At 32.5% G+C, this 24,751-nt stretch overlaps 1 protein-coding gene across 1 annotated transcript; it reads left to right on the top strand.

The window, feature by feature from the left end:
* Nucleotides 1–1,640: 1,640 nt before the first annotated feature.
* shg (DE-cadherin) lies at nucleotides 1,641–24,218 on the top strand. Its single transcript, XM_015513987.2, has 21 exons — nucleotides 1,641–1,799; nucleotides 8,366–8,494; nucleotides 12,191–12,316; nucleotides 12,960–13,109; nucleotides 14,132–14,320; nucleotides 14,627–14,832; nucleotides 14,963–15,137; nucleotides 16,258–16,606; nucleotides 17,480–17,742; nucleotides 17,844–18,002; nucleotides 18,076–18,354; nucleotides 18,790–18,943; nucleotides 19,009–19,529; nucleotides 19,609–19,812; nucleotides 19,879–20,120; nucleotides 20,190–20,398; nucleotides 20,462–20,601; nucleotides 20,672–21,023; nucleotides 21,086–21,298; nucleotides 22,312–22,464; nucleotides 22,561–24,218. Exons 1-21 carry the CDS (start codon nucleotides 1,656–1,658, stop codon nucleotides 22,701–22,703), a joined length of 4,500 nt encoding a protein of 1,499 aa, XP_015369473.2. The 5' UTR covers nucleotides 1,641–1,655; the 3' UTR covers nucleotides 22,704–24,218.
* Nucleotides 24,219–24,751: the final 533 nt, after the last annotated feature.

The following is a 24,751-nucleotide window of genomic DNA, read 5'->3' as shown; positions in this document are numbered from 1 at the left end:
ATCCGGAGCGAACGCGGGGGGGGGGGTTATGGGTTCAACTCTTCTTACTCGAAATTTTTTCTTGCGTTTTCACATCAGATGTTTATCAGTTCCTATAAGTTGATGTTAATATGAAGGAGGTTGGTACTTTTACACGCCAGCCCTATAATCGTTTAAAATTTCAAGGCGATTATCTGACATTTAATTGCATTTCAAAATTAATAAATCGTATATTTATAGAGTGTTGAGGCTTTTTTTTAGCATTAATTATGTTATGAATTTATAAATAGTGAAATGTATTGTGATACTATGTATGTCACTATCAAACCCGATACACATATTTTACGTGGAAATTAAATACGAAAACACGATTCCAATAATTGACTCGTGACACGATACCGTTTCTCTTCCCAAAATCGAGCCCTCATCAAGTTGCCATATAGGAAACAAATTCAATAGCCTTGTCTCTCTTACCTTCTGCGTAGTGTCTTTTACGCAGTGTCTTCTACGCATCGATGAGACACAGTAGTAATAAAGTACCAGAAAACATAGTAAAAATACATTTGTACCAAACGAACCACGTATTAAAATACCTATATACATATACGAGATATACCATAATATACCTATGACCTACATAATATTATGCACACTGTATAATATTGAGATGCGATTTCGTTACGATTTCGAGTAGAACATGCCGTGGAAGACAACGTAGTACCTGTGTAAAACCATCTGTCCCATTAAAAGAAGTTATATATATATATATATATATATATATATATGTATGTATGTATGTATGTATGTATATATGTATGTATGTATATATGATAATAATATATATATATTATAGTATACGACAACTACAGTTGTATAATATCATAATTTTATGTAGTATCAAGTGATATACGATGATGCACATTTTATTGTAGACCTGCACCGTTCAGTGGTGAAGGTTTGAATTGTTTTGTATGCAAGCAACGGATAGGGACGATGGGCATACGCAGATCTGTGTTTTCTACCGTCCGTATAATTTCGTTTAATTCGACGTATTATAATAATATTGTAAGCCTCTATACGTCAAGCCGCCGTGGTGGAGGTCTCTCCGGGTTTAATACTCGGAAAAGGGACAAGTGACCCGGATGCAATTTATACGTACATATACGTACATATGTATATATATACATGCTCATATATTGTATATGATATGCAACTGTAATTGTATAATATCCTATATAACAGCGTTATGAGAGTTTAGTGACGAAAACCTCTTTTTTTTTGCACCAATCATCAATAATATAGGTACGCATTGCGCTTATTATATAATATTATGTGTGCAGCGCGTGTTATACGTATAGGTAGGTATTTAATTTCAAATAATATTTTTTAAATTATAATATTACGGTGTTTATTGGGTTGTATATATTTAGTGATTAAATCGTTAATTTTTTTATACGTGTTAGACACGTAGCCCTCCCTATAAACACAATCGTGGCCTCCTTTAAAAGTATTAAAAATATTAGAAATTGGGAAATCAGAAATTTTGTTTATATATATATATATAATATCTAATAAGATCAGTGTGTGTTTCGCGCGTGCGTTTTACCTACAGCTTTTGAATTATTTTATCATCGTGTGTTGTACTTACATATATTATGTATTATAATATTATACTCATGTTCATTTCGATTTCGTTTTTGTCCACAGGTATCGCTTCGGCCAATAACTTGTGGAGCGCAAGACTGAGACACCAAAGACATCTGTTGGACAAGACACCGATCGCAGAACCGTACATATCCAATGACTACACCATGAATCCGGTGAGTGTGCGAATCCATTGCGTTATCAATTACACATGTAGGCGAATGTAGGCACAAGTATCATAGAAGAAACTAGAAAATGATATAAGGACAGGCCTTAGTGGCCTAATAATAAACCTATAGTTTCGCCTATGGGTGGAATATTGTTCAAGAGAGGCAAGCCCCTCTCCCCGAGTGGTGGTTTGTATAAATACCGTGAGGGAGCGAGAATAAGTTCCAGTAAAAGTTCTAAAAATTATAATATGTTATAAACCTGTCACAATTCAAAAACCACAAACATTTTGACAGCTGTAGTATGTGTATTATATAGGTATTACTATATATCTCACACAAACAAGACTCGCGTATATATGGCATTTTAATCATAAATTTCAATTTCAATTTGTTCGCCCATATAGTGCAGCATTTCAATATATTAATAATATACATCACATTATTTTTTTTATTGCGTCGATTTTAAATAATTTCGGGCACTTGTGAATGCTTGATATAATTCTCAGTGGATTATTAGTATTATGTTACGATTATTACATTTAATCGTATATTATGTTTTGGTCTTATTCCAAATGTTTAAACGATATCGTTTTTTTTTTTTTTTTTTTTTTTAAAGAAGGCGATGAAATATGACAGATTTTATTCGGTGCTAACAACAATAGATACTTATTTTCATTGATGTGTAGTAAATATTCTCTCATCGCTCGTGCTGCGTTGAAATGAAATTTGCTTAAAACTTGGCAATGCATGGACTTATATACAATACATACTATATATATATATGTATATATATAAGACAATATCGACTGTTTGTTTCCTTTTTCGAAAACCCCACAACTATCTTATTAAATCTTATTCACAAAATTAACAAAGTATTGTAAAATATTTTTGTTTTTCGTGTCTTTGGATTATTTCCAAGCCTCCAAGCCGACAGTGTTGTCGACGAGAGAAAATTAACGTTTCTATATACAACAAATTTAGTCTTCGTGCAAAATATAACTATTCAAAATTTAAAATGGTTATTTATCGTTATTACAATGCTATTATTTCAGTTCAAATAAATTCATATATCGTTCGGAAAATCGGTTTGTTAAAATCTCGGATGTGAATCTATATATAGGTACTACCTACACAAATTGTATAATATTCAAATAATTTATCAACGCAAACTGCAGTCGCCATAAACATTTTCGTTCACCTTTATATACCTTTGAAATAATTCAACCCTCCTCCCACCATATTATATAATTATTTTTGCTTCCATGTAAAACTACGCTACTTATCAATTACCTTGACGTTATGACTTCCCTCGCAATGATGCTTTTATGTTTTGAATAGTGTTTAATTCCGTTCAAATACAAAAGACGGATTTATTTGATTCCGTTCTGAAACAACAGACCTTGTTGTTGAGTTTTATTTATATAAAACGTGTTATGCATACACATTTCCATTATTGTAACCCGAGAATTTGTATATATATATAGTATTCCCCGAGTCCCGCTCGGAACGATAATAATACGAATGATACTTAAAAACAATATCGTACGAGGAAGTATTAAAATGAGTTTTTTTTAGATAGGTAAACAATATTTCAGCTACACATGTTGTAGTTGTTGTCGGTGATCTACATAATACAATAGTGAAGTAAGGCTGTTGTACTAAATAATAATTAGTCGTTTTCCAAATTCATCAACGCATAACTTTGCGTGATAGGTACACTTGGTTAGTAAAGATGAGTGCTTCAACAGGTTGAGTTATGACAAAATGCAGGCCCCTCCACCAAATCATATTTTTGGCCCTGGTACAGAACTTAAATAACAATTAATTTCGAAACATTTTTCTAACATATATTTAAGTAATTATTTGCATGGACGACGGGACCCTTGAAAGTCCAGACCCTAGTATGGGTCCTTCTGACCTACCCCCCTTATGGGGCCCTGACAAAATGTATAAACAATAAGAGTGATGATGTGGAACTGTTCCAAATATATTGGGCTGTACGCGTTCGAAAAAATCGTACGGATTCGTTTCGATTTCGACGATATTATCACTGCATGTGTATAACGACAGTCTGCTACAGTATATATTATGTATATTATTATTGCTTTATAGCGTATGATAATAAAACTGTGTAGTATACCGCCGTGGCTTTCTTAAATTGAAAAACATTGCCAAGGCGGCCTCCACGCCCGAACTCATCGATTCAACACATTTCCATTGGTAAAAATGTATATTTTTATTATTATGTGAAAATGCATTTCAAGTAGTGTAATACAGTTGCGCATATATATACATATATTATATATTTATATATTTATGTATATATCATATAATGTTTATAGGATGCGAGTACTCGTTTGAGCATATATATATATATATATCATATTTTTATTTTATTCTTTACTCGACAGGCTCGCCTATATTATATACATATATATTATACGTGAGTGCGTGTGTAGTTTCTGTTTAAGGTTTGTTTTGAGACGACGATAGCGTATATAATATCGTGTACATATTGTATATGATATAGATATGCTGCAGAATGTGGGCGGTGGCAGCGTGCCCGTACGAGTTGAACAGAAGTTTTTTCCCCTTATTATTCGATTTACTGCAACTCGTGGGTACGCTGCACATCACCAGCTTTACGGATATCGTTTTACGTTCATATAATAGGATTTGCGACGGACGCATAGAGATATAGACGGATAATATAATACAGAGATGACGATGCAGACAGATTGCGAGAGAAAGAGTGTGTGAAAGAGAGAGAGAGAAAAGCGAAACTTTTCACGCGTACCCACCTATATATAATTCGGTACCGTCTGCCGCAGTGGCGCGTTCGAGGAATTAGAATTAAAAAAAATATATATATTTATTTATAAATATAAATAGAAGTTGATAACCGTGTTCTGCAAATGATGGGAGAAGTACCCTACTGCATGCATTGCATATATATATATATATATATATATATATATTTACGTTTTTTTTCTCGTAACCTAAATTAATTGTTTTTCTATACTCGCTTAAAATAAATAAATAAATAAATATATAATATATTGTTTTTTTCCGCTTGTAACACGTATAGGTTGGTGTTTTTTAATATATATATTATGTATACATACATAAGAATACTAAATATGAAGTGGTGTGTTTATTTATTTATTTATTTTTTTGTTGCCCTCGAGTAACATTCTGTCGACGGTATTAATTAAGAAAATTACCCAGAGGATTGCGTGTCACTTTTGGTTGAATATGTCTGCCACCGTGGTTATTGTAGTGTTGTACACACCATTTATATGTGTTGGCCAAATCAAAATAATAACACGTTACAATTTCATTGTCACCATACATGTTGTACGCATATCTTTGTATGTCTGATTTTGGTGACGGATTTAATAATTTAATAATGACAATAATAACATATTATCAAGAGTGTAATGTTGTGTGCACGTGCTCACGAGACACTCGCGGCTGAAATAATACTTCAACAATAATGGTTTTATATTTTAGACTTGAAAGTATTTTTGTTCGTCTGTGTATTTTTTTCCTGCCGATTGTTGTTTTAATATACTACCGTCGATGTGGTGTTGTTCTTGTGTCTGCTGGCGTCCGATCGTATCGACGATCACAACGGTTGACGGTATTATTATTACGGTTGTCGATAGAAGGAATTTAGGAATCTGAACTATAAAAATGTCGTTAGTGATCTTATACGGCTCACTTCATCGGCATACCTTGTTGTGTGTGTGTGTGAGAATTGTTCGTGATTTTCATACCACTAAAGCAATTGTTTAAAAATCGTACAAAAGTTAAAAACATTGCGTACAAATGTACCATAAAACGAATAATTATTTTACGTCAGTATCCTCTTCTTTTTCGCCTTCGTCTTCATCCCAAGTCCCAACTATTTTGAAGTCGACCAATTGTTTTATGTCAGTATACGTAGGAACATAATATTATGATTTATGTGTAGGACACGACAGTGTAGTAAAATCGGCCTCGGGACTTATCGTGTGTCTTCTCGCAAATAACAGCGTGGTAGTAATTAATAACAATACAATCGTAGTGGAAACTGATAATATTATATAAAATAATACGTTCAATGGATATACTAATAATAATATACTTTGACAAGATGCAGGTGAATCAAAATATTGCCCTTGGCTTAGAAAGTCTCTGTGATAAATAATATTTGATTCGACTCGTGTACCTGCCTATTTATTTATATATATATATAGTAGGATTTATATAAACGATATATGTACGGTGCCATCGTCTCTTTGACTTTTCAACTATATTATTGGGTATATATATATTTTACGGCACGCGTCGAGGACGCATCAAAACAACAACAACAATAATAATGTATTGATAAAGACAGCGCGTTCTCTTTTAGTAGCGTCGTCTATACTCGTTATTTTATGTGTTATTGTTTATGATGTATTGTCTACTGTATTCGCCGAGAAAGAGATTCGGAATCGATCGGATGCTACTGAGCTGTAGTTCGTCCGCTGTTTCAGCGTATATATCAATATATATATATATATACTATACATATATTGATATATATATATGTATATACGAGCGGGCAGAGGTTCGTTCCAGTTCGTTACGTTCTTTTCCGACGTGTACATTCGTGGGTTCAAGGATTACTTGTTTAATCAGCTGCTTTATAGTCTGTCAAAATGTCTATCTCCGCCATAGCAGTCGGGTTGTTACATTATGCTAGGTGTATTGGTATATAGGTACACGATTCGTCGTAGTATATCCGTCGCGTAAACATTGTTGATGGAATTTTTTATTATTATTTATTGTGCAACGTATGGTGTGATGGCGGGGGGGGGGTATACGATATTCGTTGTTCACAATCGATATAACGAAAAAATAAAACTATATATACTACAATATTATTATTATATGCACCTATACATCTGATAATATTCTCGAACAAAATTTCTACAAAATATAGTTTCCGATTTTCCTGATGCTATCAGCTAGCATATAACCTATTTTACCATGGCTATAATATACATTCAAACGTGAACTTAAACGCGTGATTTCGTTTTTTTTTTTTTTTTATTGGTCATTGTCGGTTGGGCACTGTTTACGATTGGCAGTTTGGTATTATAATGTGATATCCTCAAAACAAACGCAATATAAATTGTTGTACACAATCGTATAAGTACAATTTTTCAAACCGTATGTAATAACGCAAATCCCCAGGTTAGTTTAATTTTACAAGTGCAATAAGTGCATATAATTTGTTTACTAAAATGTAAAATATGTGTAGAATTTATATAAGTAGTAATAATTTAATTTACCTACGGGTGTAATTAAATACAATGTTATAAATTATAAATTATATAATATAGCGGCTTAAAATTTTAATTGAAGGTGGTTATTGTGCGTATAATTTTTCGTCTATTGTATTAATAATTCTTGGAGACCGGTCAACCATTAAAATTCCATTTAGGAATTAAAATCCCTTTTAAGCCCATCAAGTCGTACATTTAAAATGCACTTGGTATATATAATAGCAGTGTATTAAAAAAAAAAAAAAAAAAAACACTCATTAAAAATCGTTTAAAATCAGTAGACAGTCGGTCGGTCGCTTTAATATTCTTTCCGCCGACTTTCCCGACAGATGACTAATTGCTTTAGAAGACTTTTTTCGCTTCTTCTTATTCACACCTCGGGACACTGCAGCTATTATTTATTCGTTGTTATTACTTTAAACCTCGCTGTGCGGCGCCGTGACTTTTGCTGCAGTGGTATTGCTGAATATTTAATTACAGTTTCGACAAAAATCGCGTAGCGTTCCCGAGATTTTTCGTCAATTTTTATCCGCATCAGTCGCACTATTTGCGAAATATGTATATTACAATCTATAATTATTCTGTCTTTCTGAGTTTGATGACGGTGGTTCGCATGGTCCTGTTCGATCTATAAACATCGTGCTCAATAGACTCGTATACATCCTGCATTGTTCTCATCCTGCACTGCGTATACTTCCCGTCATCATCCTGTGCTCGCCTCGCTTTCCGCGTCCCACGTTAATCCATCGCCCACTTGTGCGGCTCATCTTTGACGATCATGATCGTCGTCGTGCACTGTTACTTACGTCTATGACATGTAAAATATAATAGTAATTATATACGCGTGACTGCAGGCCGCAGGGCCACCATTTATGTACATATGGGTCGAGCTACCATGTATAACCTCTGTACCGCACGATCGTCCTACATACAATGCATACAATATATGTATATACATCAAAAGCTCGTCCGCGTAATTGATATATCGGCAAATGTTCGATAAAAGCACGTACAAATGCACCACGCTATGTATATATATATATATATATAGTTGGCATGTGCAAACATATATAATTACGTGTTTAAATGTTGCGTATAATATGTACTGTTATATATATAGCGGTTAAATCTGCTGCAGGAAATCGTATGGTAAATAATACGACGAAGCACATCTTCTCCTCCCCATCCGCGATTTTTTGCAACTTGAAAACAACATTATAATAATTATATTATTTTTGTGTTTAATATTTCCAGGACAACCGAGGATTCGGCCCGAAACTTGGATTGACAGTACAGGACAACCACAAACCGGTGTTTACGAACTGTTTGAATTATCAGCCAAGCGTCAAGGAAGAACAACCGACCAACACTTATGTGTTCACCGTGAGTATAATATTATAATATATTATATCACGTTTTTTTTTTCATTTTCGTTTATTTACAAAATTGAAGGGTTCTACTTATAACTAATCATATCCATAAAAAATCTATGTTTAAAACTTGACGGATACAGTCGTGTATAATTTGTCATTGATGCGATTGCTAGCCCTTCATCGCTTATTAGACTTGATTTCATTTAGTAATACCGTGAAAATATAGTATGGTGTTACTACCTATGTATATTATACCTCTAGATCCGTTTACGCTGCCAAACTGTGGCAAGCCAACCTATGAAAACACTTGTTATTTTAGCAGTAGGATCCGCCCGACTATAACCTATATATATATACACATTATTATATTAAATCCGCCTTATTCTTAGTGCCTACGTGCTTTCGAAAACTGCACGCAAAGTACAAAACCGTACTGAATAAAATATATTTACCCGAGCGATTTGTGAACGCATATAATACGACTGACCGATGTGTCCTGTGTGTGCTGTGAAGTAGCCCGCCATTGACGCCGAGGTTACATAATAAATAGTCAAGTATGCCGTGTAAATTATTACGTAACTAATATACTCAAAATATAACAATTATAGAAAGCAATTCTATTGTTATAGACTTTAAAGCCTATCATATTGCAATTAATTAACAATACATTTTCCGAATTATTTTCGTGACGGTGTTTACGCATAGATTGAAATTCGGCATAAAAACATCGAATTCTCATCGTGGTGGTGCTTCATGATGATAATAATATACATTAAAATTCATCGGTTCGTTAATATTAGCAAAATAGCATATTTTTTTTCAATGCACTTTTCCATTACACTTTTTATTAATTGTTTTAATAATAGTGTTATTATAATATCGTTGGTTAGGTTAGGTTACACAACTCAAAAATTGGCATTTTCGAGATTATTATGAAAATGCATTGCAAAATACCCATATTTTTATGTGCAAGAACGACATTTTTTATGTTTCCAAAAATCGTCACAATATTATTGTGGCTTGATTTGGCGCGATTGCTGTAGTCATGCAATGTGATTAAGAAAATTCGCACCTCTCGCCGCCACTAGTTCCCGGATGGGTGATCACCCTTATTCTTATTATTGTGGCAATATCTTCGCCACGCATATCACCAACCTACCACGCACCTATCCCCACACTTAAAAACCATTTGAATAATAACCATCTAATAGCTTATGTTTCCGCGGGCTAAATAATAATAATAACCCCTTATATTGCCGTCCTCGTTGAAATATGATCACTCAGCTGTGTTTGATTGCTGCCATGATATGTGTTATGATATCAAATATTTATAACAACTATGATAAAGTGCAGCGCTCAGCGGAACAAATTATTTGGTTATATTGCATTTCACTATATCTGCGCATCCAAATCCAGTGATCTGTATTCTGACTCTTATAATGCACGCCTTTTTTCGCGTGTTGACGATTATTATTTTTTGTGCCCATTTAAATTATGAACTTAAAATAAGTACTCAAACAATTAACCCACTATACGCATTAGTAATGTAGATATAAATTTATATCTACATTTCCTAACCAAGACTTCATAATATTGTATTTTTGAATGAAATAAAATGATTACGAAATACAGGAAATAAATTAATCTACATGCATGTAGTATGCTACGACATAGGCATACCTAACTGAATTTAAAACACCATGTGTCATCGTAAATATTATATTCAAGTATATATTAATGTATTATTACCCGCCGCCCACCCCGTATCTAGTCTAAAGTTTTAAAATCAAAAATCATTAACATGATATATTTATAGAAACTTAATTATTACAGTGAAAATTATACCTAACCTAACCGACGTTTATAGTTTCAAAAATAATTCATTGTTATTTAAATTGCTTTAGAAAAATCATTATTGAAAAAAAATTTTTTTTTTTAATCGACTAGGTGATATTAATAAAATCCGTTACTTATTACTCTCAATGAGCTATATATGTGAACACTTTAAAATAACACTTTTGAGAAGTCAAGTCATTTTATATCCACCTATCGTCCTTCTAATTTTACACCGAATGAAAATTTAAAAAGATTACTACCTAAATGTGACGACAAAACAATCTGAAATAATTTATTTATCGCCGCCGCGGGTAAACAATTGAACTGAACTACTGCTGCAGCCTTGAAAAATATAACAATAATAAACTCGTTAAGAAAAAAATGTATCGATTGATAATGTTACTACTACGAACAAGCGATCATTGTAACTTTAACACTACGTACTATAAGTAGTAAGTACATACCATATATATATTAAACAAAACAGAAACTTATTCTAAAAATGTTAAGTATTTTCGTCTATCGATATATAATAATTAAAATGTATCGTAATTTAGACCATACAGTTATACATGAACTCGTATGTACATATTATATCGATATATCGGTTCGTACGAGAATATTAAATAATCGTATTAAAAATTGACCAGCCATGTCAATAATAGAAAACAATCCGACGTTAATAATTAAATAGACTTGCTGTGCGTCTACCATTTATACATTAAACAAACGTTTATAAAATATTTCTCAACGTAGGTTGTGGTTTACATATATATATATATATGTGTGTGTGTGTGTGTGTGTGTGTGTGTGTGTGTGTAGGTACTAAACATTACAACCATCACTACGACGACCTATACCTTTGCTATTATATATCACTACTACAACAGCAAAACTGCGTTTTTAAAAAGTTCAAAACTGCAAGTGGGTCGACATTGTGGGTTTTTAATATTATTATAATTGTTGTTGGATTGAATATAACTATAAAACTTAATATTATACCTCGATTGTTGTGCGTTTGCGTCAAGTCAGCTCTATATACTTTAAAACCCGGTGACGTCGATAATCGATCGATAAATTCAATTTTTGTAAAACCATGTTAAAATGTGTGTATACCTATATATTATTACTATGTTTTTTTTCATAAACATTTTTTTTTCATCACATATTTGTGTACAAACAATTCAAACCTTATTATATATATTATTCAAAATTTAATATAATATTAGTTTAGTATAGGCCCACCGACGTTTAGTTTTTTAACCTAACCTACAAGATCCATTTCGAATCAATTTTAAATTGTCCTAGATTTTACGCAGCGTGCCTAGGTAAATAAATGCATTTAAATTTGTTTTATAAAATAATTGCCCAAAACTTACGATCGGCTTTTTTTTAAACTGCCCATCGAGATTTTCTTGGTAGCTCGCCGCTTCAATCTGTGCCTGGGTTATCAGATAGAAAACATGTTATTATAGTTTAAACAGGTGCATTATAAACATTATAACTATTATTACAATATGCGTACGATATAGTTTTGCCGATTTCGTTTTACCCCATCGAATAATAATAACAATATAGGTAATATATATTATATAATTATATCCAAATCGATTTCGATTAGGCAACTCTATCGTTTGGCGTGTCTGTCCTATGAAGTTGGACATTCGTTTTGCTCATATTATACAATGATGATTATTCGTGTGAATTATTGTGAAGCGATAATGATGTTCAAAAATCGGTGTTGAACATAAAAATAGTTCACTGCAGTATAGTAATAATGATGATTATTTCAACGATAATAACAATAATAATAATAATGTGATTTTCGCTCTCTGATAAATCTCACACTTTTCCATTTTCTCGTTGTCAGGTCAAAGCGTTCGACAAGGACCCACCAGACAATGGAGGTACAATCACGTACACATTTGTCAGCGCACCAGGCGAACGTCCAAAGTTCTCCATCGACGCACAGACCGGAGAGATCACCACTCGACACGTAAGTATAACATTTATAATATACGCTCATATATATATATGAATGTGTATACAGACGATTGGTGGCGTATTTGTCGACGTGTGGGTTGGGAGGAGGGTTGATGGAGGGACGGGAAAACTGTTTTTCTTTAATTTTTAGAATTCCGTCCTCGTATAACCACCTGGAAACTGTATTATATAAGTCACTGCATCATACGCATTAGTCCGTGATTGGCTGGTACACCCCTTCTGGAGACCGGATGAGGTACAAGAGGAGTAGAAATGGTATATGATGAAAAAAATTGTTTCGGTCAATTATTGACAATATTTATTAATTATGTAATAAACAAACAAATTTGGCGTATGATACGGTTTTTTTTTTCTTAAAAAGCCATATTGATGATTATATTAAATCAAAATATTATACAACTTTTTACTATTTTATGGGTACAATTAATATTTTGAAAAATATTTTTGGTCGTCACAAAAAACAAAAATATTGAAATAAAATACTTATTTAACCTTTGACTTCTCGGGGAAAATGTTGAACAAATAAAAAATAGCCGCGATCGTCTATGATGTGTACCTAGAAAGTGATGATAATATGTTATTGTCCATCGAGACCCTCAGATCTAACCAATTTTTGGGCCATTTGTTATCTGCAGATGTTTGACCGGGACGAACCAACCCGCGAAAAAGAAGTTTACTTGTCAGTGAGAGCCACAGACAACGGTAAACCGCACCTGGACGACGTGTGCACCATCAAAGTGACCATTCAGGATGAGAATGACAACTCGCCGGTTTTCGACAAAGTGGTGAGTTTAATATATTACTCGTATAAAATGATATGATATCGTGTGGTAGCGTCATGGTGATCGATCTAGCAGTGGGTGAGTTGTGCGGTAACCGGTACGGTAACCAATAACCCTCCGTCCGTTCCACCACCCACTGCAACCACAAACCCTATGCGCGTCTAACTGCAGTATTAACAATACCGTCCAGATGCAGTTCACCAAATACAACCTCTTATAATTGCATACAAACGAATCATCATCACGATATAATAACATTATTAATGCTACCTACATCATGGATTCTCAAACTGTGGTACTCGTACCCCATGGAGGTACTCAAAAATTTTTTAAGTGGTACCTATAGTTAAGATTTAAAATGTATTTTAATGTCTTTAAATTTATATATATATATATATATATATATATATATTTGTTTAGTAACTAAGAATAAGGGTTAGGTATCCCTAGGGGTACAGTGTTCATAAAAGTTTGAGAATCCCTGACCTACACTATTATTATATTGTATTTATTTATTACCTATATTGTACGTATACATCGAATCCATCAGGTCTATCGAGGATTCAACTACAAGGTACGACGTGTGTTTGCATGCGCCCTGTCGAATATATTAATATATACATCACATTATTGCTTATCTTGTGACATGTATTAATTATTAATTTGTCGTGTTTCATTTGTTCGTTAATATATTTTTTCTGCATGGATTTCGTTCAAACGAACTTTTATTTTATAATATTTACGGTATTCAATGTCCAACTTATTATGTATTGGCAATTTGTATAATGTTCATTTTTTATCAACATTATGCGAACGTCTTCGATCAAAATCATTTTTTTTTTACAACTGGTAATCTTTATTTTACACGAAAACGTGCAAAAAGAGTTTGGAATGCATGCCGCATGTTATTTTGTTTTTTATTTTTATCAATATTTGTTGCTTTTAAACGTCTGTGACGACAATATATTATAGTGTATGTGCAGCAGTAAATTTATTGTTTTTTTTTTTTTTATTTTTTTTTTAAGAACTACGTTGAATCCGTACCCCAAGACTTGCTGTCTAAAAGCGAAGTGATGAGAATATCGGCCACGGATATCGACGATGGTATAAACAGTGCAATACAATACGATTTGTCGCCCAGAATGCCGCAGGACTCAAATTATTTCCGCATCGATCAAAATACAGGCGTCATCTACTTGGATCGTGCAATCGACGTACGTATGCGACAGATTTTATTTTATTCTTTATTTTTGCTCTTCAAATCTGTTATACGTAATTTATAAATAATATTAGGCACTAGCCCCCCTCCCCTAGAATTTTAAATTTGTTTTTCAAAGCATTATCTATAACTTGCCAATTTAGTACCTAAACATATAGATTACTTTGAAAATGTATGACAAATCTTTATTTATTTTTAACTTAATTCCCTCCCTCCCTAGAAAAATGTCTAGGGATGCCCATACATATGTATATGTATGTTTATTATTGTATTATATTTATTATCATTATTATAATTTTAGCGAGATCCCGGCTACAAGTTCAAGATGCGGGCCACAGCTACAGATCAAGGCTTGATTCCCAAGTCGGCCACGATGGATCTAGAGATCTTGGTGGTCGAATCGCACAAAAAAGCACCGACGTTTATATCTGTCCAACCCGACGGAACCATCTATTTACCGGAGAATCTGACTAATTTCAGTTTCGACATCGCCACCATCATTGCAGCGTAAGTAGTGTCTCATACTCCACGTAATAATTTATAAGCCATTGTCAAAAGCAAAGTAAAACAATCTCCTGTGAAACGTTATTATAATTTATTGTCGGGTTTGGCCCGTCCTTTTTTTCATAATATGTAGATCGAACACTGATGAAAAATCACCGGTTTTCGAATTGGTGCCTGGCCGGACGGAACAATCAAATAAATTGAACACTTTCCGATTGGAATCCGAAGGTAACACCGCTCATATCAGATTATCGAGGCATATGGACTACGAATCGATATCCGAGTACATTCTTAACATCCGAATACAGGTAAAACGTTTGTGTTGTTTACACATTATATATAATGCTAAATTTTATTGCAGCGTTTAATAATCTTCATTAACATAATATTATATGTAGGTATACATCGACCTACAACCCGTAATTGCATATAGGTATTCTATTGTAACAATAACAAAAGATTCGAATGTTTATTATACCACAGCCCTGTATGTCGTGAATATTTTAAGAGAACGTTCCACCCACGTATTATGTATTTATATGTGTTGTCTGTCTGTCTTACAAACGTATAGTAAAACATTTACATACCAAAATTTGTGTTCAGCAGAATCTATTGTTTTAATTATAATTTAAGGGTGATTTATTGACCTACTTTAAAATTTAAATGTTAATATACTATTATCTAGGTTTTTATCGATGTCTTAATTGTAAATAGCCAATGAATAGCTTTTAAAAATTATAACATTTCACATAATCACGAAAATTAACAAAAGCTTGTAGAAATAATGCTCAAGATAATAATATCAACTATGTTTACCTTTAAGTTTAATTGTTGTCGGTCAATTCACTATAATTTTGAAAACAGCACAAAATGGAGTCTTGTGAACGTAAATTTGATGAGTTCTTCGTTGATAAGACTGAGACAATACATAATGCGGGTGTACAGATTGTAGTCTTGTCGTGTTTGTCGTTGTGCCGAAACTCGGCGATTTTAATTACTATTTGAATACTGTTAATTAAAATTAATGATTCCAGTTTTAAAATATTATTGACTTAAATTTAATTAGACGCTTAAACCGGCCATTTCAGATTAAAGAGTAACCCGATAACCCAAATTATTTTTCATCGTTTCGTTGAAAAAAATACATGAAAAAATTTTCCCAACTATTTGTGTTTTTGTATTTTAATTATAATATAAGGAACGGTTGAATTGAGTTTTATTGAAGAAAAAAATTACTTTTTCTTTTCATTGACCCGTATAAGATTAATTCGTTAATAAATCTGAAAATTGTCATAAGTACTTATATGACTCTAATGTTTTTTTTAAATACACATAAGTATATAGGTACTCCGCGATAAACACAATAATTCTATATAATAATCGTGTGTTGTATACATATATTTAATACTCGCGTTTTGTTTTTATCAGAACAAGCACAACCTGGCGGCGGAACACCAGTTGAACATCCAAGTGGAAGACGTAAACGACAACATACCGGTGTTCACCGAAGTCGTGTCCGGTTCCGTTCTGGAGAACGAACCGGCCGGCACAGCCGTGATGCAGGTCCGAGCGATCGACGCCGACTCGAGCATGGCCAACAACCGTGTCACGTACGAGTTGGCCGACAACCGCGATTACTTCGCCATCGACCCCTACACCGGTAACATAACCACGGTTGTGATGTTTGACCGCGAGAAACAAGACGTGTACAACGTCAAGGTGATCGCCACGGACAACGCGCCGTCTGCCCTGTACTCGACCGGTGAACACAACAAGGGTGAGTACAAGGGCGAGGTGGTACTTCGTCGTCTCTCTTTTGCTAGAATGCTAATAATAAAAACTTAATTTTACGGGATTTGTGACACCATAAAACACCCTCGGAGATATATATTTTAAAACTTCGATTTTCCTATATAAAAATAATTACTTAGGTACCTAACCATATATTATTATATTATGGTCGACAGTGCAGAGTTTTCTGCGACCATAAGGGTTTTATTCTTTTCAATAATAAAAACAAATTATACAGCAAATCAATTTATCTAAAAAAACTGTTCACGTAATATTTTATTGTATACATTTATCATAAATTCATAATACTATATAATCGTTGAGAGAAACGTAATGCGTAAAAAATGTTTTAATTGAATATTTATTTGCGCGATAATGAAAACACAAAATATGTTAATAAAAGTTAATAAAAACTTTTTTTTTTCAAAACTAGAACATATCCTTATGGGTTATGGCTTATATCGAATCCTATACATAGATACTTACCATACTTTAGTTGAACACACTAAATTTTAAACTTGAAATTGTTTGGATACCAACCCAAATAGTGGGAGGGGTTGTAGAAACATAGGATCTGGGCCGTGATAATAATATGTTCGCAGAAAAACAACGAAGATATAATCCCTCCCCGGAACAAATTTCTAATTACGGTCACTGGTTTGATTTAACTATTATAAACGGAGAATCGTATAAGTAGAGCGATAATTAGTAACCCTCTGTGCTGCCGTCTGACCAAATAAACAACTCTTACCGTCACGCCCACGCCGTTACTAAAGTTCCACATCTATATTATATATTCACAGTGGTGGTGTTGTATACTTATTTACTTACATATATAATATTTAATTTTGTTGAACAGGCGAACAAGTGTTTCGGATCGAAATCGCCGACAAAAACGACCACCCCCCTCATTTCACCCAGTCCGTTTACGAAGCGGAAGAAATACCGGAAGACGCCAACTTGAACGCTCTGGTCACGGAAGTGAAGGCCCTGGACGACGACACCGCGTCCCCGGTCACGTACAGCATCGTGGACGGCAACATCTACAACGCGTTCCTGATCGAAAACACGACCGGAAAAATCAAAGTTAACAGTCAACTGGACTACGAAAACATCACTAACGTAAGTGTACCTCTACTCATCACATAATCAAACCACACACGCTATAACAGCGTCTACCTGAGTACATATAATAATTGTGTAAATTTTATGAAATCTTTCAGTATGTGTTGAAAGTTAGAGCTTTTGATGGAGCTTATGAGGACTACTGCACTGTAGAGATAAAAATATCCAACGTCAACGACAACCCGCCAGTGTTCCAGCCATACGAAGGGAACATCACTATCACGGAAGAAGAACTCGTGCCGGGTTGTATCACTACGGTAAGCATTTACAAAATAATTATTTTGTATAGAAAAAATAATCGACTATTGTAATATGTTTATTATTTTGTAGCTGGAAGCATACGATCCAGATATTCAGGATAGATCCATGGATCAGCGTATAGTGTACTCTGTGGTCAAAGATGACCAACGAAAGTTGATGACCATCAACAAAAACGGATGTCTGTCGCTTATAAAACCCCTCGACCGCGATCCACCAAATGGTTATGCTACGTGGCAAGTGATCATACAAGCCAGTGATGAAGGTGGTGGCCCGAAGAGTTTGCAACAAACCACAGAAGTCATCATTGCACTCAGAGACATCAACGACAATGCTCCATACTTGGATATGGTAAGTGGTTGGACAGTGCTAATAACTGTTACAGAGTATAGATAACTCTGTTACAGATAACTTTGGTTAGTTCAGGTTAGGTTAACTTAAAACAAATAAACAATTTTTGTTATTAAGAATTCAATAAGTTTGATTCAAACTAGTTTAATGTATAATACATTAAATATATTGTTTTTATGGTACACTTTTTATTCCATTGACTGATATTACTTGATAATGAAATAGAACTGTTCCAGATTATCTACTTATTAGTAGGTACAACTTAAATTGAATTTTTCTTTAAAATATATCTGTTCTATGATTTAAAAGTATATTTTAATATATAATGTGAAAACAATATTAAGCAATAAATTATAAACAAAAATCTTTGTGAAAAGGGGTCCAACTATGAAAAGTAACTGTTCTTTGTAATACATTTGTTTGTTTTTTTTTCAGCCTCAACCAGTAGTTTGGCGTGAGAATCAATTATCCGGAACAATAACACGACTGGCTGCCAAAGATAACGATGGACCTGAAAATGGTGCACCATTTGATTTTTCCATTTCATCTGAAGCGTCTTATGAAATTAAAACAAAATTTGGAATTTCTGGTTTGTTAAATTATATATTAACTCTTTGTATAATTTTTCTAATGAGCTCTTAATATTATGTACAGGTGTTGAACTTCAGGCGTTAACCACTTTTGATCGCGAGGAGAAAAAGTTTTATAATATACCCATAACAATAACTGATAGTGGAATACCTAGTTTAACGGGTACTAGTACACTCCAAGTAGTAATAGGTGACGAAAATGACAATCCCATGAAGCCTGGTAGGAGCTCCATATTTGTTTACACATACAAAGGAGAATCTCCAGACATGGAAATTGGACGTGTGTATGTCGATGACTTGGACGACTGGGATTTGCCTGACAAAAAATTCAAGTGGCTACATGGGCCGCATGAACGCTTTGACCTTAAATCAGAAACCGGAATGATCACTATGCTACAAAACACCAAAGAACAGACTTTTGTCTTGGAGTTTGAAATCATTGAACAAGGAATGAGAATTCCCAAACATACAGTGAATTCGACTGTTGTTGTCACTGTTAAAGAAATACCTGAAGAAGCTGTTGATAAGTCAGGATCAGTTAGATTGGCTGGAATTTCAGCCGAAGAGTTTATTATCCCTGGTCCGGTATGTATTTTTTTTACTGAAACCCTGACATTTTTTTATAAGCAGTTTCTAATACCAATTATTTTTTTTGTTAATTTAGGACAACATAAGTAAGGCAACAATTTTAAAGAAACGGTTGGCTTCAATTTTAAATGCCACTGTTGAGAATGTTGATGTATTTACTATTTTACATTCTCCTCACAATCCCAACACTACCCAATTGGATGTACGTTTTTCCGCACATGGTTCCCCATACTATCAACCAGAAAGGATAAATGCTGCTATTGACAAACATCAAGCAGAGGTAAGTAACAAAAATAATTTAAATTTTTGCAAAACTAATTAATTTTTATTGAAATATATTTTATAGCTTGAAAAAGAGTTAGGTGTCACTTTTCTCATGGTCAATATTGATGAGTGTCTTGTTGAAAAACTTTATTGTGAATCGTCTTGTACAAATTTCCTGAACAAAAGCAACGAACCAGCTGCTGTATACACAAATACCACATCTTTTGTTGGGATACGAGCTGTGATAGATCCATTTTGCCAGTGTGAACAGAGAGCAACCGCTAAAATCACTTGTCATAATGGTGGTACTCCGTCATCAGATGGGTAAATAATCATATACTTTTAACATTGTATTTAAATAGTTTAATTAATGAAACTGTGTTTATATTTTAGTTCTGCATGTCAGTGTCCTTCTGGTTTTGAAGGACCTCGATGTGAAATTCTCAGCATCGGTTTTCACGGTGATGGTTATGCTTTGTATCCATCTTTACAATCCTGTATGGAGTCTCACATGTCATTGGAAGTGCGCACCTCTGTTGACAATGGTCTATTATTTTATGTCGGGCCCAGCAGTGTCAAACCTTCTCCACTGTCTGTACAAGGTATTTAGAACAAATTAAATAAACCATAATATTTCTTTTATTAAACATAATTTTATTCTGCAGATTTCATGTCACTGGAGCTCAAAGATGGTTATCCTGTACTTTTGGTAGACTATGGCTCGGGAACACTTAAAATTGGACAAAAACAAATTAAAATATCTGACGGAGAACCACATCGCATTGAAATTATTTGGACCAAAACTGTACTTATAATTATTCAAACATTATTATTTATGTATTGTTCATAAATTAATTTTTGTTAATGTGTTTCAGAGCATTGAAATGAAAGTAGACAGCTGCAATCTTCCGTCTTGCTTAAGCCTTAGCCCTCCAATAGGACTCAACGAATATTTAAACGTCAATGGGCCTTTACAACTTGGTGGATCGTTTGTTGACCTTAAAGCAATAGCAGCCACACGCAATTGGACTCATAAACCCATAAGCAATGGATTTAACGGCTGTATACGTAATTTAACTTTCAATGGTCATCTATACAACTTGGGCGCTCCGAGTTTGTCTCTTCTCGCTGATTTTTCGTGTACACAAGGTACAGCAGTTGCTGTGTCCTTTGGAATTGACGCTAGCTTTTTGATAGCTATTTTTGTGTGTCTAGCTGTCTTATTGAGTGAGTTAATACTCAGAAATAAAAGACTTTGACATTACTAAATAAACATTGTATTTGTTTAGTATTACTGCTAGCTGTAGTGGTGCATAGAAGAAAGTCCGATGATTTGTATAAAGACACCGATGATATTAGAGAAAACATTATAAACTACGAAGATGAAGGTGGCGGCGAAGGGGACATGACCGGTTATGACTTGAACGTTTTACGGCTTATGTATGATGGCTCAGAACCTGTACAAGGATTTGATGATGCTGGAAATTTATTACAAAAACGAGGTAAGCCTTAGTAACATTTACATTCTATAGTAATGTATTGAAATTTGAAAATTGTGTTTGAGCACAAATTATTTCTGTAAAACAATGACACCAAATGAATAATTCTATTCTATTTTTATGTTGAATTATATTTGATTAAAAGTATTTGCACATGCTTTACAATTAATATATATAAATTAAAAAGCCCATCGTAAAACTAATATATATTTTTCTTTGGTCAGAATCCAAAGAACATATTAAAAGTACTAAAAATTATATGTCTATTAAGCTATGTCTGGTTTTATGTCATAAGCGGCAACATTTTTGTCGCTGACATTGTCAAGAACACATGTATCAGACAAATGAATCTTTGTATGTTGAAAGAGTTTTTCTTTTCAAAATTACTTTATTTTTTATTCTTTAAAATAATAGGTTAAGCTATCGATTTCTGTAAATACAATGATTTAATAGTACAATAATCTTTTCATTGAACATCAAAAGCATATGATTTTTTCTTTTTTGTAACATTAAAAAATTGTCGAAAGTCCTACTTTAACATTTGGTGATTCAAATATTTTTATAACTGAACACAGCTTTAGTTTTACACTAAACCACTTATTATTATACAGAATTATGCATTTGATTTTTAAACTATTTAAATGTTAATCTTTTCATTTGCTTAAGCTAAAATATTTCTAAACATGTTATAATAATTGGTGTAGACTTAAGCCAATTATTGGTAGTTGGTGATTATAATAACTAATAATAAGACGTGTTCCTCTAGTTCTAACATATTTTTCAATCTTATATAGCAAACACTAATTTCAAAGCACAATTTTCTCTAGTTATACATTATAATGTTCTTTTTTTTATATATATATATAAATAAATGTATTTACAATCTGTAATATAATAAAACAATAATATGCAATATTATAAACAAGTAAATTTGAGATTTTATTATTTTTATTATTATAATGTTCTTATATAATTATCATTAATCATAATATTCATAATAATTATTTTATTTTCAGCTCCAGATGAAGTTCCTGATATTTGTGGTTTCCTCGGCGATAAATTGAACTCAGTAGATAATGATCCAGATTTAGGTCCATATGATGATGTTCGCAATTATATGTATGAAGGCGAAGGCAATTCAGTTGGATCACTTTCATCATTAGCTTCCGGTTAGTTTAATTCTTTTAACGTATCATTCCACACGAATATTCAAAAGATAACTTTTTTTTGAATTTCTGATTAATATCTTTTTTTTATGTCTATAGGTACTGATGATGGAGACTTAAACTTTGATTATCTTTCTAACTTTGGACCTCGGTTCCGCAAGCTGGCTGATATGTATGGTGAAGATCCAAGTGATGAAGAAAGTGAAACGTACCGCAATACTCATCCTGAGTCGTGGTGCTAACACTCATTTGAAATTCGCTCTGAATAATCAGTTACCGGTGCATATGTTATCTGTAAGGTTATATAGCGAGTACACACCTAGACTTAAGTACCGACTATATAAAACATTAAAAATGAATCATTTGTACAGAGAGTTGACTGTACTCTATTGACAATTATCTAATAATAATATTTACAAAAAATATTTTTATTTTCATTTTACTATTAATTGTTTTGTGTATTATTGACAGTAACGAAGTCAAATTTTTGTAAATGAATTCAAAAATTGATTCGTGATCTCAACATCAGACTGCTTTAGTCTAATTATACTATATTTTTTTTTTTTTTTTATATGTAACAAAATCACAAGTCTTTGTAGGCATCAACATTAAATTATGTATGATATTTATTTCGCTTATGCAATGTTTGCAATTTAAGTTAAATCGCTTCCCGGCTATAATTTACATATTTTTCTATAGAATTTTATGAAATTATCAGATTTCTAAATTTCTGGGGAACAGGTTTTTTTCTCCTGTGAATGTGGTTTCGAAAATTTTGATCCAAAAATATTGTTATTCAATGTGTTATTGGCGATTGATATTTATTTTTTTAGGTACTTAAAATGTTATTAATAATATTTGTATACTGCCATTGGATCATTTTGAACTAAGAAGTTTTTACACGCATTGTACTTATTTGTAAATATATGAAAAATCAATCAGGGTTAATTATTATGCACAGATCGGCATACAGAATTCAATTGACTAAAAGATAACCGTAAAATATTATGTCTAAAAAATCAAAATATGTTTAACTCCATTCCATATTATTTTAATCATAGTTTATATTTTACTACTATACTTTTTGCTTGAACACTGTAATACTTAATATTATGATATTATTATTATTACAACATTCGACTATAGTACATGTAAAACTTAAGAGATACCCACGTGTTAATTATATACAATATTAAATTTTTCATTATTATTATTATTATTGTAGATTATTACTTCGTTAAATCAAAGATTTTTGTTGATTTTTTTATGTGTTTTTGTATCCTCAACAAAGAACTATATTATTATTTTATATTTATATATATACTATAAAAACTTGGTTATTAGAATGTATTTTCTTTTATCCTCATTTTAGAAAGTATGTAGAAAGTTCATTAAAATTATTATTTTTTTTCCTCTAAAATTATTTGTTAGTTTGTATGAATTATTATTTTGTATTGTTGCCATTTGTGATATGTACTTTATTATTTTGAAAACCTTGTAAAGGATGGTCAAGCATTTTATTTATATTATATTTTAAAAAGAGAAAAAACATTCCATTTGAAAATAATGTTGTCGATGCGCATATCTGTGCTGATAAACGACTGAAAACTTTTAAGATAATATTAGTTTTAAACTAAGATTTTTTTTAATTATATTTATCATATTATTTCTTATATAAACTATACATATTGTATTTGTTAAGTTATATTAATTAAGGTGTACATTTAGGGTAAACAAATTAAATCCATATAATTTAACCGCCATTTTTTTTTTTTGTACCTACCGGCATGTATTATTTATACACCTATTCGTTTATAAATTACATCGATCAAGAACTATGCATTTTAGTACCTACTGTATTATTTCTTTAATAAATGTATTCTGCCTAAGTTAACCAATTCCTATTTCACATATTATTATGTTGTGTTTAAATTGTAAAGTGTATGAAATTATTTTTGATTATAACTACTACAGTGCATTGTGCTAATTGGGTATTTCTAAGCTAACCAATTTCGGACGTGAGGCTGATTTTCAAGTTAAAAATATATCTCAGAGAATGTAGCTATAAGTCTAAGTTCAGCCTTTATTGCAATGAAAAACTTTACATAATTAAGTTGCTAAATTTTCAAAAACTGCTCATTAACCCCCTGGATTTATAAGTACGGTATTTTATCTATAGTCTTATAGTTCAAACTGTATACAGAAATTTGCTGTGGAGGTACATTTTATGATATACTTTATGTTATAAATAAATTAACAAAAAAATCATGTGAATAACCAGGGTGGTGAA

Source organism: Diuraphis noxia, unplaced genomic scaffold, assembly GCF_037042655.1.
Source record: "Diuraphis noxia isolate RWA-SAM2 unplaced genomic scaffold, SU_Dnox_SAM2 contig0005, whole genome shotgun sequence".
NCBI lineage: Eukaryota > Metazoa > Arthropoda > Insecta > Hemiptera > Aphididae > Diuraphis > Diuraphis noxia.
The sequence above is the reverse complement of the archived record's forward strand: the minus strand, read 5'-3'. Positions and strand labels throughout refer to the sequence as shown.